The 19,172-nt window shown below is 38.4% G+C and overlaps 1 protein-coding gene across 1 annotated transcript in view; it reads left to right on the forward strand.

The window, feature by feature from the left end:
- The window catches only part of CIR1 (corepressor interacting with RBPJ, 1), a 48,165-nt gene that overhangs the window by 459 nt on the left and 28,534 nt on the right, over positions 1–19,172 (forward strand). The window contains exons 2-7 of the mRNA XM_010358464.2: positions 7,522–7,616; positions 13,614–13,687; positions 14,570–14,580; positions 14,669–14,733; positions 15,133–15,181; positions 16,340–16,457. Coding sequence (XP_010356766.2) covers positions 7,522–7,616; positions 13,614–13,687; positions 14,570–14,580; positions 14,669–14,733; positions 15,133–15,181; positions 16,340–16,457 — 412 coding nt within the window. The remainder of the gene's footprint in view (positions 1–7,521; positions 7,617–13,613; positions 13,688–14,569; positions 14,581–14,668; positions 14,734–15,132; positions 15,182–16,339; positions 16,458–19,172) is intronic.

The raw sequence follows: 19,172 nt of genomic DNA on the forward strand, positions 1-19,172 counted from the left end.
CTTTGTCTTTTCGGATCCCAGGGATCACGGCTTTTGCACTCTACTTTTCTGTACAAAGAAGTCTCCCCGTTTATTTAAGATAGATCTTTTAAAAATTTACCCAATAATCTAGTGTCTTTTTAATGACCTCGTTGAAGTTTAGTGTTTTACATAATTACAGGTCTACCAGGTGTAATACCTTGGTGTGAATATCATGGTAATGAAAAGCAGAAGAGTGAATTAGAAATCAGGCTTTGGAGTCAAATCTGGATTCTAGTTATTCGAGCAGTCACTTTTAGCCTTAAGACCTTGCACAAAATATTGGTAGTATCTGACCCTCAGTCTCCTAATCTGTAAATTAACGATGATTGGCTTCATTGTGAGGATTAAGTGAAATAGTGGAGATAAAGGATTTGTAACAACGTAGGCATCTATCACTGTTCACTACAGAGAGGAGGTGCTCAATAAAATGTTGATTGTCCCTATATAGAAAGTTGTGAAAATAACTAAGCTTTTATTTGTTTTTAGAACGAGTTGAGGTGATGAGATATTGCTATATACTCTCACTTCTAGACCAGTGATTCTCAACTTTTTTTCACTGTTACGTTCCTAAGGAGCCTTATTAAACATTTTTTCTTAATAACTCCCCCATGAAATTTTAATAACACAGATACACCTTGAAAGCTCTTTGGTAATCATCCAGCTCCATCTCCTTATTTTATAAATGAGTAAACGAATTTGCCAAGAGTTACACAGCTAGTTAAATGTTGTACCAGAACTAGAATCTGGAACACCCGATTAACCTAGTGATTTTTTCCACCGCACCAGTTTTTGTTTGCGTGGTTGCAACTGTGGGAGGGAGAGGTTTCTTGTATTTGGTTGGCTCAATAACTGTTGACACCAAACACAGTCGTTTCCTTTCTCTGCATACTCAGGGGGTCAGCTGTTGCTATTTTTACAAGAATGAAGAGATTAGATGGGATTCAGTTGCTTGCTTAGTTGCTGTTTATATTTAGAGACAAATATACCTGAGAAATCATAAATTTTTACTGGAACTTTTGACATTTAGCCTTATAAAAGTCATTGAATCAGCTTTCTTACAAGAAAAAAGAAATCCACGGAGAATAACTTTTGCAAATCCCCTATGAGAAATTCAGTAAAGCAGTTATAGGCTTAGAACCTACATTCTTCTCATCCATGTAAAGTGTTATGTAAAATGTACCAAATACTGTTGGCCTTTGTGATCTGTTTTATACCTTTCCCAGGATAGAGGAGAAGAATGAAATGTTTTTGATTAGCAGACCTTTCTAGATAGTTAACACTTTATGGGGAGAGGGGGTAACCTGTAACATTCTTAATTAACTAAGGATAGAGGAACTATATTAAATGAAGATAAATAGAAAAATGTATTCGGGTAGGAGGAAACTTTTGGAGATGATGGATATGTTTATAGTCTGGATTGTGGTGATGGTTTCTCAGGGATATACTTGTCACCAAACTCAGGCTGTATACATTAAATATGTACAACTTTTCATATGTCATACTCCAGTAAAGTTTGTTTGTTTGTTTGTTTTTAAGAAGTAGAAGTGGAAGAAACAAAGGAGTTTGATCAAAGAGTGCAAAAGAGTTCCACCATGAAAATTTTAAGGGCCAGGTATGGTGGCTCATACCTATAATCCCAACACTTTGAGAGGCCAGGAATTCAAGAGCAACATGGGCAACAAAGTGATACCCCATCTATATTTAAAAAGAAAGAAAGAAAATTCTAATTGTAAAATTAAGCATGTTAGGTTTATTAAAGTCCAGTAGGTTCTTTTTTTCCTTGTTCGTTTTCAGTTTCCCAAGCTTACAAAGAGTCCGGTAGGTTTTAAGGTCTCATTTGTTCAGAAATAAGAGTGAATGCTATACATCTGCTGGTTACTCTTATATATTGTTATGTGCTGCCTCAGTCATTTATGTCACAGGATACACTGTTTTAGTTCAGCTGTTCTTTTTTTTTTCTTGATATTGTTAATGAAGGAAGCAGTTAATTTACATTGTGGTCCAAGCTCCTTATTTGTCTTCTTGTGAACTGGCAAACACTTTACAAACCGGCTATTGACAATAGCACCACTGTAAACTCCTTTTTTTGTGAAACTCTCTCTTCTCTTAGCTGTAATAACTACTCTCTTCTAGTTTTCCCGCTCTATTAGTAGACTTCTTTTTCCATCAACTTCACTGGATCTTTATTTTTAGCCTGCTCCTAAAATATAAGTGTTCCCCAGAGTTTCATCCTTGGCCCACTTCTTGCTTCCTTAGTATGCTTGCCCCAAGCAATCACATCCAACTAGCCCGTTTTAACTAGCCTGTTTACTCATGACTCAAATCTGCAGTACCAGTTTTCTCTTCTTAACTTTGATGTGGCTCAAGACAGCTATCTACTAGACATTTGCGTCTTGATGTCCTATAGGCACCTCAAACTCAACATATCTGAAATGAAAGGTTTTTTACCCCAAATTTGCCCTTTTTATACTTGCTATCTCATATGGGTGGAAATATAGATAGTAAAGCAATCCTTCATCCTATTACCCAAACCAGAAGCTCAAGATTCATCCCTTTTCCCATCACTCCTTTATCTAGTCAATCACTGAATGCTATTGGTCTTACCTTCCAAATATCTCTTGAATCTATCTTTCCTCTCTGTCACTACTGCGTGTGTCTTAATTTAGACCTTCATCATCTTTCCCCTATATTGTTGCATTTCCTAAGGGGTTCCACTGCCTCCAATCTTGAATCCTCTCAAATCCATTCACTACCCAGCCATCAGAATAGTCATTTTTTATTTTAACAGCTCTGCTGAGGTAAATTTACATATCATATAAACACACATGTAAAACGTACAATTCAGTGGTTTTTAAAATATATTCATGGAGTTAAGTAATCATTACCACAAACAATTTTAGAACTTTGTCGTCACCCCAAAAAGAAACCCCCGCCGGGCACAGTGGCTCATGCCTGTAATCTCTGCATTTTGGGTGGGGCTGAGGCGGTTGGATCACCCGAGGTCAGGAATTCGAGACAGCCTGGCCATCATGATTAAACCCTGTCTCTTCTGAAAATACAAAAATTAGCTGGGTGTGGTGGCAGGCGCTTGTAATCCCAGCTACTCAGGAGGCTGAGGTAGGAGAATCACATGAACCCTAGGAGGCAGAGGTTGCAGTGAGCCAAGATTGCGCCACTGCACTCCAGCCTGGGTGACAGAGTGATGACACTGTCTCAAAAAATAAAAAGAAACCCCCATACCTGTTAGTCACTCCCATTTCTCCTTAACTCTCCTCCCTCTCTGCAGCCCTAGGCAAGCACTAATTTACTTTCTGTTAGTGGATTTGCCTATTCTGGAAATTCATTTAAATGGAATCATGCGATCTGTGGTCTTCTGTGACTGGCTACTCTCACCATAATGTTTTTGAAGTTTATGCATGGTATGGCATGTATCAGCACTTTATTCCTTTTTATTGCTAAATAATATTCCATTGTATGGATGTAAGTTATTTTGATAGAATGGTCTTTTTTTAAAGCACAAATCTGATCTCTTTCAGCCCCTTATTAAAATATTACAGGATTGAGTCCAAGTAATCTCACTCCGTCTTTTTTCTCCTTCTCTCCCCTACTATTCTCCCACCTTAGATTGATTGATTGATTATTTGATTGGTTGATTGATTTTGAGATGGAGGCTCACTCTGTTGTCCAGGCTGGAGTGCAGTGACGCAGTCTCAGCTCACTGAAGCCTCCACCTCCTGAGCTCAGGTGATTCTCCTGCTTCAGCTTCCTGAGTAGCTGGGATTGCAAATACACACCACCATGCCTGGCTACTTTTTGTATTTTTAGTAGAGATGGGGTTTCACCATGTTGGCCAGGCTGGTCTCGAACTCCTGACTTAAAGTGATCTGCCCACCTCGGACCAACCTCAGATTTTATACATTAGTAATATTGAACTACTTACGTTCTATTTTGCCTCTTTGGGCCTTTGCCTGAGTCGTTCCCTCTGCCAGTAATATCTTGCCCTGTTCTTTTCCTTGGCAATGCCTTGATCCTTTTCAAAACCCTACCAAATGTGTGTGAAATTACCTGTGTATTGAGTTCTTGCGGCAAAGTTTTTAATAGCAAAATATTGGAAATTTCTTAAGTGCCCATTTATACAGTAGGAGGCTGCTTAAATAAATTACAAATTATGGTATAGCCCCACAATAGAAAAATATGCAACTTTACCACCCAAAAGAAGAAAGCATTTGTTTACTGATCTGTGTTAGTCTTGTATTAGTATTAGTCTGTTCGCATGCTGCTATGAAGAAATACCTGAGACTGGGTAATTTATAAGGAAAGAAGTTTAATTGACTCACAGTTCTGCAGGGCTGGAGATGCCTCAGGAAACTTAAAATCATGGCAGAAGGGGAAGCAAACACGTCTTTCTTCACGTGGTGGCAGCAAGGAAAAATGTTGAGCACAAGAGGAAAAGCTCCTTTTCTGATGGTTTTATCCATCAGATTTCATGAGAACTCACTCACTATCACGAAAACACCATGGAGGTAACTGCCCCTATGATTCAGTTACCTCCCATTGGGTCCCTGCCACGATACATGGGGATTATGGGAACTACAATTCAAGATAAGATTTGGGTGGGGACACAGCCAAACCATATCATTCCACCCCAGCCCCTTCCAGATCTCATATCCTCACATTTCAGAACACAATCATGCCCTTCCAACAGTCCACCAAAGTCTTAACTCATTCCAGCATTAACTCAAAAGTCCGAAGTCTCATGTAAGACAAGGCAAGTCTCTTCCACCTATGAGCCTGTAAAATCAAAAGCAAGTTAGTGACTTCCTGGATACAACAGGAATACAGGCATTGGGTAAATACACCCATTCCCAGTGGAACAATTTGGACAAAACAAAGGTGCTACAAGCCTCATGCCAGTCCAAAATCCAATAGGGCAGTCAATAAACCTTAAAGTTCCAAAAGTATCTCCTTTGACTTCATGTCTCATATCCAGGGTGCGCTGATGTAAGAGCTAGGCTCCCACAGCCTTGGGCAGCTCTGCCCCTGTGGCTTTGCAGGGTATAGCCACCCTCCTGTATGCTTTCATGGGCTGGTGCTGAGTGTCTGTGGCTTTTCCAGGTACACGGTGCAAGTTGGTGGATCTACTATACTGGAGTCTGGAGGACAGTGGCCCTCTTCTCACAGCTCCACTAGATAGTACCTCAGTAGGGACTCTGTGTGAGGGCTTCGACCCCACATTTCCCTTCCCCACTGCCCTAGTAGAGGTTCTCCATGAGGGTTCCACCCCTGTAGCAAACATCTGCCTGGACATCCAGGTGTTTCCATACATCTTCTGAAATTTAGGCAGAGGTTCCCAAACCTCAGTTCTTGCCTTCTGCTTACCTGCAGGTCCAACATCACATGGAAGCTGCCAAGGTTTGGGGCTTGCATTCTCTGAAGCAATGGCCATAGCTGGAGTGGCTAGAATGCAGGGCACGAAGTCCAAAGGCTGTACATAGCAGGTGGGAGGCTGGACCCAGCCCAGGAAACCACTTTTTTCCTTCTCCTAGGCCTCCAGGCCTGTGATGGGAGGGGCTGCTGTGAAGGTCTCTGACATACCCTGAAGACATTTTCCTTTGTCTTCCTGATTAACGTTCAACTTCTCATTATTTATGCAAATTTCTGCAGCCGGCTTGAATTTCTCCCCAGAAAATAGGGTTTTGTTTTCTGTTGCATTGTCAGGCTGCAGAATTTCCAGAATTTTATGCTGTGCTTTCTCTTGAATGCTTTACTGCTTAGAAGTTTCTTCTACTGGATACCATAAATCATCTCTCTCAAGTTCAAAGTTCCACAGATCTCTGGGGCAGGGGCGAAATGCCACCAGTTCCTTTGCATAGCAAGAGTGACTTTTACTCCACTTCCGAAAAGGTTTCCCATCTCCATCTGAGACCACCTCATCCTGGACTTATCAGCATTTTGGTTAAAGCCATTCAACAAGTCTCTAGGAAGTTCCATACTTTCCCACATCTTCCTATTTTCTGAGCCCTCCAATTGTCTAGGAAATTCCAAAGTTTCCCACATTTTCCTGTTCCAACCTCTGCCTGTTACCTAATTCTAAAGTCACTTCCACATTTTCAGGTATCCTTTTAGCAGCACTCCACTCTACCTATACCAATTTACTATATTAGTCTATTCTCACTGCTGCTATGAAGAAATAACCAAGACTGAGTAATTTATAAAGGAAAGAGGTTTAATTGACTCATGGTTCTGCAGGGCTGGGGAGGCCTCAGGAAACTTACATTCATGGCAGAAGGGGAAGCAAACTTGTCCATCTTCACATGGTAGCAGCAAAGAGAAGTGCTAAGCAAGAGGAAAAACCCCTTATAAAACCATCAGATCTTGTGAGAACTCACTCACTATCGTGAGAACAGCATGGAGTGTAACCGCCCCCATTATTCAATTACATCCCACCGGGTCCCTCCCATGACACATGGGGATTATGGGAACTACGATTCAAGATGAGATTTGGGTGGTGACACAGCCAAACAATATCACATCTCCATGGTATATAATTTTATTTCATACATATTTTGTGTGCATGTGTGTGTTTGCGTAAAGTATGTTACCATTTATATAAGAAGAATGTTGTATATGTTCTTTTGCATATACATGTATTAGAACATCTCAGAAGGATATGTAAGAAATGTGTAACATTACCTATGAATATAGTTAACGTAATTTAAACTATAAATACAGCTTTTAAAAACCGAAACTTGCCCAGTCCACCGTGACTTTCACCTGTAATCCCAGCACTTGGGGAGGCTGAGGCAGGCAGATTGCCTGACATCAGGAGTTCAAGACCAGCCTGGCCAACATAGCGAAACCCCTTCTCTACTAAAAATGCAAAAAAAATTAGTTTGGTGTGGTGGTAGGCTCCTGTAATCCCAGCATCCCAGCTACCTCTGAGGCAGAGGCAGGAAAATCACTTGAACCTGGGAGGCGGAGGTTGCAGTTAGCCGAGATCGTGCCATTGCACTCCAGCCTGGGTGATAGCCAGAGTCCGTCTCAAAAATAAAAAGAACTCGTATCAAGGCACTTCCAATTTTTCAGGTGTTAATTTGTAATGATGTGATTACGGCCCAATTGGATTATGTTATAAACTTTCAGCCAAGCCTATCCAGCTCTTGGCCTGTGTGTGGCATGTGGCCCAGGACGGCTTTGAATGCCGCCCAACACAAATTTGTAAACTTTCTTAAAACATTATGAGATTTTTTGTCCTCTTTTTTTTTTTTTTTTTTTTTTTTTTTTTTAGCTCATTGGCTATCGTTAGTGTATTTTGTGTGGCCCAAGACAATTCTTCTTCCACTGTGTATTGGTATGTTTTCTGTGGCCCAGGGAAGCCAAAAGATTGGGCACTCCTACTTTAAGCAATTGCATTTTATATTTTATTATACAAGAAAAGCAAACTTTGTTTAACAATTTAAATCCAACAATTTAATTTGCATTTTTACTTCACTAATCTAGGTATGGATGGCAGAACAGAAAATATCATATGATAAGAAGAAACAAGAAGAATTGATGCAGCAATATCTTAAAGAACAAGAATCATATGATAATAGGTAAGAAATTCTGTTATGCCAATATATCTAGAATTATCAATTTCATGGGAATAATTTCCTACCGAATGATATATTAAGTCAGCTTTTTGGGATGGAATACCCAACTATAGGATTCTTTTCTTTCCCTGAGGGCTGTCTCTTTTACTCTCATACCTGTAGATGGCCACTTTTTCCGGCTTTACCCATAATTCATGTAAAATATAGATTCATGTGACTCATATACAGTCTTTGGGCAAGTCTCAAATTAGGCAAAACTTAGAAGAACAATCATGGCTACACTTGAACTGCTGAGACCTCTTACATACTTATTTCTTTAACACACTCAAATGAGAAGATACCCAGGACACTTTCAAGAGGAAAAGTAAAGTGACTTTATTTGACATGCCTGTCATCGTTCTGTTAAAAGCTGTATTGTGGCTAGGGTTCTTAATTGGTGTCTTCCAACATGGTACCTGGCTTTAGCGATTGTGTTGTATATGCAGATTTAACACTGAAACTGGTTTCTCTTGGTTAATCAAGCAACTGAATAGTGGTGTTTTGGTAAATTGTCCATGAAGTTCAGTTTTCAATCAAAATACGGAATTTAGCAAAGTAATACTAAACTATTACTACTTTTTAAAATATAATATATTGAGAGGAAAGTTAAAGAAATAAAAGTTAAATAGCTTTCTCACTAATTTTATTTAATCTTTTAACTTTTATTGAGTACCTACTCCATGCATGGCAGTAAGTGGTATTATAGGGACCTATGAAACTGTGTGAAGTGTAGTTTCTCTCTACCCTTAAGAAACCCTAGTAAGAGATACATACATATAGTTCAAGGCCAAATATAATAACTGATATATTAAAAGCATACACTGCTTTTAAAAATACAGCATGTTAGTATAGGAAAGAATAATTCCATTTAGGATAACGAAAGACTATGGACGAGGTGACATTTAAGCTGAACTCTGAAGAATGATAAGGATTTAGATAGGTGGTTCTCAACTGAGCATCATTTTTTGCACACACCCCTCACCCCCCAACCCTGCCCAGGGAACATGTGGCAATGTTTGGAGACATTGTTTTGATAATGTTTTGATTGTCACAACTGTGGACTGGGCTGCTATCAACATCTAGTGGGTGAAGACTATGGATGCCGCAAAACAGCTTACAAAGCACAGGACGGCTCCATACAACAAAGAACTATCTAGTCCAAAATGTCAATAGCATCACTGTTTAAAAACCCTAATTTGGTTGGGCGCGGTGGCTCATGCCTAGCACTTTGGGAGGCCAAGGCGGGCAGATGACCTGAGTTCGGGAGTTCGATACGAGCCTGACCAACATGGAGAAACCCCATTTCTACTAAGAAATACAAAATTAGCCAAGTGTGGTAGTGCATGCCTGTAATCCCAGCTACTCGGGAGGCTGAGGCAGGAGAATCGCTTGAACCTGGGAGGCAGAAGTTACGGTGAGCCAAGATCACGCCATTGCACTCCAGCCTGGACAACAAGAGCAAAACTCTGTCTCAAATAAACAAACAAACAAAAAACCTAATTTTTATATTATTAATAGTAGAAACATATTGGAAAATGGAGAGGGTGTTCAGGAAACAATTGTTGAGTTAGAGGGATAGAAACAGACTGGAGGTGGAAAACTAGGTTTGAAACAGATCACAGTGTTCATGTTTATTCTTTATCTTAAAAAAAAGATACTATTTTCCCTTTTAATTAATATTTGAAGCCCTGCAAATACCCTGTTTCTCCTTGGACTTTTGCCTAATTTTGGTATTCATCAGTAGATCTTGCCTGCATCAATTATTTATTTCTGGGATGTTCTCATGGTTATTTTCTATTTCTATCATTCCTTCTACATTTATTAATTTGAATTCCTCTGTAAGGAAGAATTTCCCTTATCTAGTTATTTATTTTCTATCAATATGGACTCATGGCTGTTTATTTATTCTTTGGATTATAATATAATACTATTGTTACTTATTTTCTTGCTCCAGTTGTTTCAGTTTGGGCCATTGAGAGCTTCATTAGGTTGGCTCATATATCCATTTAACATGCACCAACCCTGTTTTTTTGTTTTTTTTTTTTTAATGCTGCTTCTGGTCCCATGATATGGTCAGACTTGTCTTTTATTTTCCCTGATGCAACACTGGAATCAACCAGTTTTCCAAGGCACCCAGGTTCCTTTCATTGGTGAATGATATTTAGAAACCAGGATCTGAGCACTAAGTGTGTTCATTGCCACTAAGATGTTATTACTTCTAGGTTTGGTCATTTGAGTGCAAATTTGTGAGTAATTGGTCATTTGCCAGTAGGTCCCTATAATATCACTTATTGCCATGCATGGAGTAGGTACTCAATATTTCTTCCTCTTTGAAAAGTGCTGTTTTTGATAGCCAATTTCATTCTTCAGTAATCTGTTGTTTCTCTTTTAAGTTTTTACTGTCCTAGAGATTTCTTAATGTTTATTATATCAATCACTTTAGTCACTTTATACTTTTTTCCTAAGATGAAAAAAAGTTTTTTTGAGAGGAAGGTCTTGCTCTGTTGCCCAGGCTGGAGTGCAGTGGTGCAGTTGTATCACTGCAGCCTCAAACTTCTGGGTTCAAGTGATCCTCCCGCTTCAACCTCCTGAGTAGCTGGAACTACAGGCACACACCAACACACCTGGCTGATTTTTTATTTTTTGTAGAGACAGGGTCTCTCACTCACTGTGTTGCTCAGTCTGATCTTGAACTCCTGGACTCAAGCAGTCCTCCCGCCTTGGCCTCCCAAAGTGCTGGGATTACAGGCATGAGCCACCACGCCCAGCTGAAAATCACATTTATTATTCTGTCTAGGTAAATACAAAGATTTATGGGATGTCAAAAAAACTATGTAAGTTTTTAGTTGAGGTTAAAACAAAAATACCAATATTATACCCATACCTTTTACTTTATATACTTGTTGAATTTTGCATAAAGTGGGAAACAATCTTTTAGTTTGGGTTTTATTATTATTTTTGTTTCAATATAAATGAATTGGGCTGGGCACGATGGCTCATGCCTATAATCCCAACACTTTGGCAGGATTGCTTGAGTCCAGAAGTTTGAGACCAGCCTGGGCAACATAGTGAGACTGTCTCTAAAAAACAAAAAGAAACAAGGAAAGAAAGAGAGAGAAATAAATTAAAAAATGCACATATAAATGAAATTGTTTGTGGGTTTTTTGTAAAATACGTATTTTATAAAATTTACCATTTTAAGTGTGCAATTCAGTGTACCCTTAAATTCAGTGTGGTGAACCATCATCATTTCCAAAACTTTTTCACTATCTCCAACAGAAACTTTGAAACCATTAAACCATTAAAGAATAATTCCCTATTCCCCTTGGCCCACAGCCCCTGGCAACCACCATTCTACTTTCTTTGTCTATGAATTTGCCTATTCTAAATACCTCATATAAATGGAATCATATATTTGTTCCTTTGTGTCTGGCTTGTTTCACTTAACATAATGTGTCCAAGGTTCATATATATTGTAATATGTATCAGCACTGTATTCCTTTTGGTGGCTGAATAATTCTCCTTTGTATGTACATCCCACATTTTGTTTATCCATCTGTTTGAGTCTTGGGTTGCTTCCACCTTTTGGCTATTGTGAATAATGCTGCTATAAATGTTGGCATAGAAATACCTGGTCAAGTCCTTGTTTTTAGTTCCTTTGGGTATATACCTAGGAGTGTAATTGCTGGATCACATGGTAGGTTTATATTTAGCGTTTTGAGGAACCACGAAACTGGTTGTCACAGTGACTGCACCATTTTACATTTCCTACTAGTAATGGACTTGGGTTTCAGTTTCTCCATATCCTCTCTAACATTTGTTATCTTCCTTTTTTTTTTTTTCCAGAAGATAGACATCTAATAGGTGCAAGGTGATATCTCATTGTGATTTTGATTTGCATTTCCCTAATAACTAGTGATACTGAGCTTGGCTTTCAGTGTATTTGATTTTGATTTTATTTATTTATTTATTTATTTATTTATTTATTTATTTATTTATTTATTTGAGATGGAGTCTCACTCTATCGCCCAGCCTGGAGTGCAGTGGCGTGATCTTGGCTCACTCCAACCTCTGCCCCCCAGGTTCAAGCGATTCTCCTGCTTCAGCCTCCCGAGTAGCTGGGACTACAGGCGCCTGCCACCACGCTCAGCTAATTTTTGTAGTTTTAGTAGAGACATAGTTTCACTATGTTGGCCAAGCTGGTCTCGAACTCCTGACCTTAAGATCCACCTGCCTCAGCCTCCCACAGTGCTGGGATTACAGACGTGAGCCACTGCGCCGGGCTAATTTTGATATTTTTAATGATGTGAATTTAAGATATAACTTATACACCTGTTTAAAGGGTTTGTTGTTTTTAAGTATATTTAGACTTTTGGAGCCATCACTGTAATCTATTTTCAGAACATTTACATTATCCAAAAAAGAAATCTTCTACCTTTTAGCAGTCACTTCTCATTCCCCTGCCTTGTCCCCCTTCTACCTCTCAGTGCTGAGCAGCCACTAATTTCCTTGCTGTCTCTATAGATTTGTCTATTCTGGACATGTCCTATAAATTAGATCATATGTCATGTGGTCTTTCATGACTGGCTTCTTTCACATAGCGTAATGCTTTTGAAGTTGACCCTTGGTATTGCATATATCAGTATTTCAGTCCCTTTTATTGCTGAATATCAGTCTATCTATATCTATATCTATTGGATGTAGATCCCTGCGGCCTTTTGCTAATTTTTTACAGGTCTTTATAGAATCCAGTGGCTGTAAGGAGAGGAATTATAATCATGTCATATATCCTTTGTGATTGTCTTTTCCAAATATAAGGAAAAATTATGTTCACTCTTTAGCCTCCTTCTTTATTATTTTTACTTGGATCTTATGAATTAGAACTTTGACTCAACCAGTCATTCCATTCATTACAGAGCTTTTTGTTCTAAAAAACCTAGCGTATCTTTTTTTAAACAGAGCTCAAACAGGGAACTTTCAGTGTTAAAACAGAACTATAAATAATGTGATTTTTGTCATGCACCAGACACTGAGTCCATCATATTAATTGGCATGTGTAGACTTTTTTGCTGCTGTTGTTGTTTTTGAGACAGAGCCTGGCTCTGTCACCCAGGCTGGAATGCAGTGGCACGATCTCGGCTCACTGAAACTTTTGCCTCCCAGGTGCAAGTGATTCTCCTGCCTCAGCCTCCCGAGTAGCTGGGATTACAGGTACACACCACTACGCCTGGCTATTTTTTGTATTTTTGGTAGAGATGGGGTTTCTCCATGTTGACCAGGCTGGTCTCAAACTCCTGACCTCAGGTGATCCACTTGCTTCGGCCTCCCAGTGCGCTGGGATTACAAGTGTGAGCCACTGTGCCCAGCCATAGACTTTCTTTCAATTATTCTTTTTTCACTGGCCTCATGAAAGAATTTTATTTTCTCATTTACTGTGACTCTTACAAGCCCTGGTTGGATTTGACTTCCTAAAGAAATCCCAGAGAGACTCATTTTTTCCAAAACTGATCCCTTTGCCTTTTCTTTTTTTGCTGGGAAAAAACAAAACCATCTGATCCCTTACAATTAAGAAAAAGTGTTGGCATTATTTAACTTAATTGTAAATTTGTGATGGCATATGGGATTTCAAAGTTGTCATAATTTCCACAGCATTTCAGGGTTTGAGAAAATCCTGTAAGAAAAATAACCATATTATTTTTCCTCTTTTTTGTTAAGATGGCTAGGGTCTCTCAGGTAGTAAGAAAGTCTCAGAGCTTATAACCAGTTACTAAAGAGGCAGCACTGTTTAATTTCCATTCAGATGTAATCTAGTTAGTGGAGTAAAGTTTTGGAACTCTGTTCCTAACAAAAATATTTCATCTTAATTCCCTTAGGTTTTTTGGTGGGGAGTGGATTATTCTATAATTTTTTTTTTTTTTTTTGTCCTACATAAAATCGTTAACTTTGTCTTATTTCACTTAGATTGCTTATGGGAGATGAACGTGTAAAGAATGGCCTTAATTTCATGTATGAAGCCCCACCAGGAGCTAAAAAAGGTACTTACCTCCTTTCTTTTCTTTTTCTTTTTCTTTTTTTTTTTTGAGATGGAGTCTTGCCCTGTCATCCAGGCTGGAGTGCAGTGGTGCCATCTCGGCACACTACAACCTCCACCTCCTGGGTTCAAGCAGTTCTCCTGCCTCAGCCTCCCGGGTAGCTGGGATTACAAGAGCATGCCACCACACCCAGCTAATTTTTGTATCTTTAGTAGAGACAGAGTTTCACCATGTTGGCCAAGCTGGTCTTGAACTCCTGACCTCCTGATCCACTGGCCTCAGCCTCCCAAAGTGCTGGGATTATAAGCGTGAACTACCTCGCCTGGCCTCCTTCCTTTTCTTTTAAGTCTTGGATGTGTTTGCAGCTAAAGAAAGATTGAAAAGTACTATGACAGATATTTTTTTAAAGTTGCTCTCCATCTTTTAAAATTGCTATTATCCTGTGAAGATAATAAAAACTATAATCATACAACAGAATAAATACTAAAAAAAATCTTTCTAATCTGGTAATATTTCGTAATGTGCTCTTGAGGAGGAAAAAAACCTTTATGTCCAAAGTACACTTATTCTTTCATAATTTGTATATGTATCTTTAGTCCTTCTTACTAAATATTTAATGCATTTGTAAATAAAAAACATAATATTCACTGTCAATGAACAGTAAAAAGTTTAAAAACTGTGAATTAACATGCTTATTAATTTTAATTTTGTACTTTATCCTGCAATGGTCTGAATTTTTATCTTGTGAAAGAAGAAAAAAAGTCAAACCAATGAATTCTTATGTGACAATTAAATAACATGATATAGTGAATACAGTAGATTTTTATATTGATGTTTTTAACTTGTCTTACCTTTTTTCTTCCATATTTTTGATATGCAATCAAGAAAACAAAGAGGTAAAGGACTATTTTCTGTGTCTGAATTTACTTGCAATTGATTGTGTTATATGGAAAAATTAAAAGAATTTTCAATGAATGTTTTTAGAAAGAAGAAACAGAAGGAGAGACCGAATACAAATTTGAATGGCAGAAAGGAGCCCCACGAGAAAAGTAAGGACTGGTTTACTTTTAAGACAAGATGTGTATCATTAAGTTTACATTTACTGATATCCCATTTTATGTTGCTTTTTCAGTCATTAGAGGAGGCAACTGATGTGAAAAGTTATTTTTAATGATTTTAATTAGCTGTCTTATTCAACTAATCTGCTTGATCATAGTCTTTTGTTTCATATACTTTTTCATTTTTTTAAAATCACAGATGATCAGACTAGACACATAATAACTAAATGGTGTTTGGAAATACTAGATAGATTTTACAGTTCTGTATTCTTACTGAAGTAATATATTTCATAATGTTCTTAGAACTGTAAAACTATTTTTCTGATTAACTGCTGTTTAATTTTTAAATTATTCTTAATATTGTGTTTGTACATTTCCTCTATTTAATAGATATGCGAAAGATGACATGAACATCAGAGATCAGCCCTTTGGTATTCAGGCAAGTAACATATTTTACTCTGTAAGAATAATTTTTATTTAATAAATATATCTTTATATTGTTGTCTGAAAGGTGTTTAAGCTGAAAAGGGGCACTATGGTTTTGATTTGTATGAGATAATATAAGGAATAGAGGAGAAAACATAAAATGTAATAGGCTGATAAAAGACAGGAATCAGGCTGGGTGTGGTGGTTCATGCCTGTAATTTCAGCGCTTTGGGAGGCCGAGGTGGGCGGATCATGAGGTCAGGAGTTCGAGACCAGCCAGGCTGACATAGTGAAACCCTGTCTCTACTAAAAATACAAAAAATTAGCCTGCATGGTGGCAGGTGCCTGTAATCCCAGCTACTCGGGAGTCTGAGGCAGGAGAATCACTGGAACCCAGGAGGTGGAGGTTGCAGTGAGCCGTGACTGCGCCACTGCACTCCAGCCTGGGCAATAGAGTGAGACTCTATCTCAAAAAACAAAAAAAAAAGAGACAGGAATCAAACTTTTATAGTGAGAGCTACAATGATATTGGTCTCTGTAGTTTTTAAAAAATTTGGAGAATCAGCTCAATGTCAAGAAAAGATTTAAATCTATTATTGGTTTAGAATCAGGGCAGACTATCAGCAGAGGGCAAATCCTTGTTGTAAAGAAAGTTTTGTTGGAACACTGCTTTGCCTATTCATTTCCTTATTGGCTATGGCTGCTTTCCCACTACAGAAGCAGAGTTGAGTAGTTAGAATAGACAACATCTGTCCCAAAAAGCCTATAATAATATTTACTACATTTGGACCTTTACAGAAAATGTTTACCAGCTCTGGGTTTCAAAATTTGAAACTTTAAAGGTTAACTTATTAAAATGAGAGAATTTAAGCTTAATTTCTTCACATAATGACATAATTCTTTTTGGTATTTTACCATTTCTTTTTGGATGACATTATATTGCCACCAAGTGAGAGGTAAAAAGAAATGGGATTCAGCTTAGTTTCTAGGCAAAATTTATAGTGAAATATTTTAGTCTTTGTATTCAATTACCAAACATAGTTTGGAGTCTTTTTCCCTGGAGATCTTTTAAAAATGTAATTTAACTTAAATTCTATCAAGGAATGGGAATTTGAACATTGGTTAGATTCTTACATTTTCAGTAACCAAAATCACATTCATTATTTCTCAGGTTCGAAATGTGAGGTGCATTAAATGTCACAAATGGGGTCATGTCAACACAGATCGAGAATGTCCTTTGTTTGGTCTTTCTGGAATCAATGCAAGTTCGGTTCCTACTGATGGCTCAGGTAGGCACTAGACATGATTTGTTTCGGGAGAGGACAAACAAGGAAAGATAAAACAACATTTTTCTTTGCTCTTTCTGGGTATTGTTTTATTTGGGTTTGTGTGTGTGGTTTTTATTTTTGTTTGTTTGTTTATTTGTTTTTGACTAAGACCATTCCCAAAATATGATTAATGGGAAAATCTGATCATATATGTTGAATTGCAATACTGTGTAATAGGATTAAGTTAAATTTTTCCAGCCAAAGGCCCTATGAACTAAATCTTAAAGTAAAATACATTAAACATAGTTTATCAGGCTAGTAGCCTAAAAATGGAAGGAAAAAATAGTTATTTCTCGTATTCATATCCTCCTGAATTATAAAAATAGACTGTACTGAAAGCCTCAGAAGCCATCTCTTTTTAGTACAGAGGTAAAAACAAAACTGAGTATGTTAAAATTGTTTTTTACTTAAAGTTCACTTACTGTCCTGCATATTACCGTCTATTTCAAAAAAATTGCTCTAATTTGGTTTAGATCATTTTGGTTCTTTTTCTAAAGAGATACTAAACTGAGAAGTTTTAACTTAAATTTATCAGTGCTTTGTTAGTATATTATTGAAACAGGCACAATAATCCAACTCTAGCTTGTAATAGATCATAATAGAAATAATCTGTTTAATCCTGTAACCTTAAGCAAGTCCTTTCACTTTTATGAATTTCAGCTCGTTATTTTAAAATAAGGATAATAGTATAACTCAGAGATTTTCTGCATTTTTAAAGCAGCTAGAGAACCATTTTTTTCTCTTTTAAGAAATCTTACATGAAACCTCAGTATACAGAACATATAAAAGCGGGGCTGCTCTATTGAAGCAGATGCTCTGGGCATGAAGCCCTGTCCTCTCAGGCCACCAAGGCCTGTGATGCACCTCCTTAGACTCCCTTTGGCTTTCACTGCTGCCTCAGTCTGACCCCAGGGTTTACCCTCAATCAACACACAATCTTTAGCCTCTATTCGATAGCTAGAGATTCTTCAGCAAGCTGATTCAGGCTATAGGATTCAAAGTGCCAGTTTTCCTATTAGGAGTTTAGGAATTTGAATGATAAGCTTGGTTTTTTTGTTTGTTTGTTTTTTGAGACCAAGTCTGGCTCTGTTGCCCAGACTGGAGTGCAGTGGCGCAATCTTGGCTCACTGCAACCTTCAGCTCCCGGGCTCAAGCTCTCTTCCCACCTCAGCCCCCCGAGTAGCTAGCTGAGACTGCCAACACACACCACCATGCCTGGCTAGTTTTTGTATTTTTTAATAGAGCTAGGGTTTTGCCATGTTGCCTAGGCTGGTCTCCAACTCCTGGGCTCAAAGTGATCCACCTGCCTCAGCCTCCCAAAGTACTGGGATTACAGACATGAGCCACCATGCCTGGCCAGTAACCACCTTTTAAGTAGAAGGAAGCTGCACAGTTTAAGTAGAAGGAAATTATTCGCTCAGTATTAATTAGGTGAGACAATACTGATAGGGACTTAGGTCTGGCAGTCTCTGACAAAAGAACATCCCACTGATACCACAGTACAGGTACCCTTAAAAACTTATATACCTAATGCCTCCTCCTCCCTTGCCCCCAGCTAACTAGTAGAAGAAGGGAGAAAGGCCTCAAAGGAAATAAAGCCCCAAAGGAAATGAAGTGGTGTATGTTATATACCTGTTGGCTCAAATATTTCTGACCACTTCTTTTTTAGTCACAGGGATTTTTTGTTATATCGAAGTACAACCTGTTTTCTGGAAGGGGTTGCATCTTATCTTTTCTTTCACTCGAACCTTATAGTGCCCCTACAACTGCATGACTCATGGTTGACTTGGGACAGGCAGAAGTAGTAGTTGTCTTTATGCCTCAGCCTTGTCTAACTCTGATCCTGAGTAGCATAGACTCCAGACTTAGTGCTTTCTTTTAATAATCAATAGACTTGATTTCTCAAGTCTATATTAGAAAGTCTGCTAACAATCAAAAGAACTTGTGCTAACTGAATAGTTAACCTGTTTTTAAGAGTGTTGAAAACACGAAAACCTCAAAAAAACATGCCCACAATTATGTGAATTCAGATATAACAAAGCTGGTTATTGGCTCTTCTCCAGCCCCCCGTTTCTTTCTTTTTTTTTCTTCTGAGACAGAGTCTCGCTTTGCCGCCCAGGCTGGAGTGCAGTGGTGCGATCTTGGCTCACTGCAAGCTCCTCCTCCCAGATTCATGCCATTCTCCTGCCTCAGCCTCCCGAGTAGCTGGGACTACAGGTGTCCGCCACCATGCCCGGCTAATTTTTTGTATTTTTAGTAGAGACAGGGTTTCACTGTGTTAGCCAGGATGGTCTCGATCTCCTGACCTCATGATCTGCCTGCTTCGGCCTCCCAAACTGCTGGGATTACAGGCACGAGTCACCGTGCCCGGCCCTCCAGCCCTCCATTTCTATTCATTAACCTTATAATAACTCAGTCACCCAATCTATACAATTAACATTTTTGGAACCCTCTTATGGTGGGGTTTTACTGTGGTACTGTTCCTTAGTAAAATGAACTTTTTCAGGATCAAATTAATGAAGTAGAAAAAATGCTCAAGTATTTGGTTCCTATCAAGTTTTTAACATTTATGTAACCAGGCTTAAGAAGTCTTTCTCTATCTAAATGAATTGAGCACCTGGGTGGGAGAAGATGAGAAGCATTACCTTTGTGGAAACAGTATGGTTTCTCTGCATG

The sequence above is a fragment of the Rhinopithecus roxellana genome, chromosome 14, assembly GCF_007565055.1.
Source record: "Rhinopithecus roxellana isolate Shanxi Qingling chromosome 14, ASM756505v1, whole genome shotgun sequence".
NCBI lineage: Eukaryota > Metazoa > Chordata > Mammalia > Primates > Cercopithecidae > Rhinopithecus > Rhinopithecus roxellana.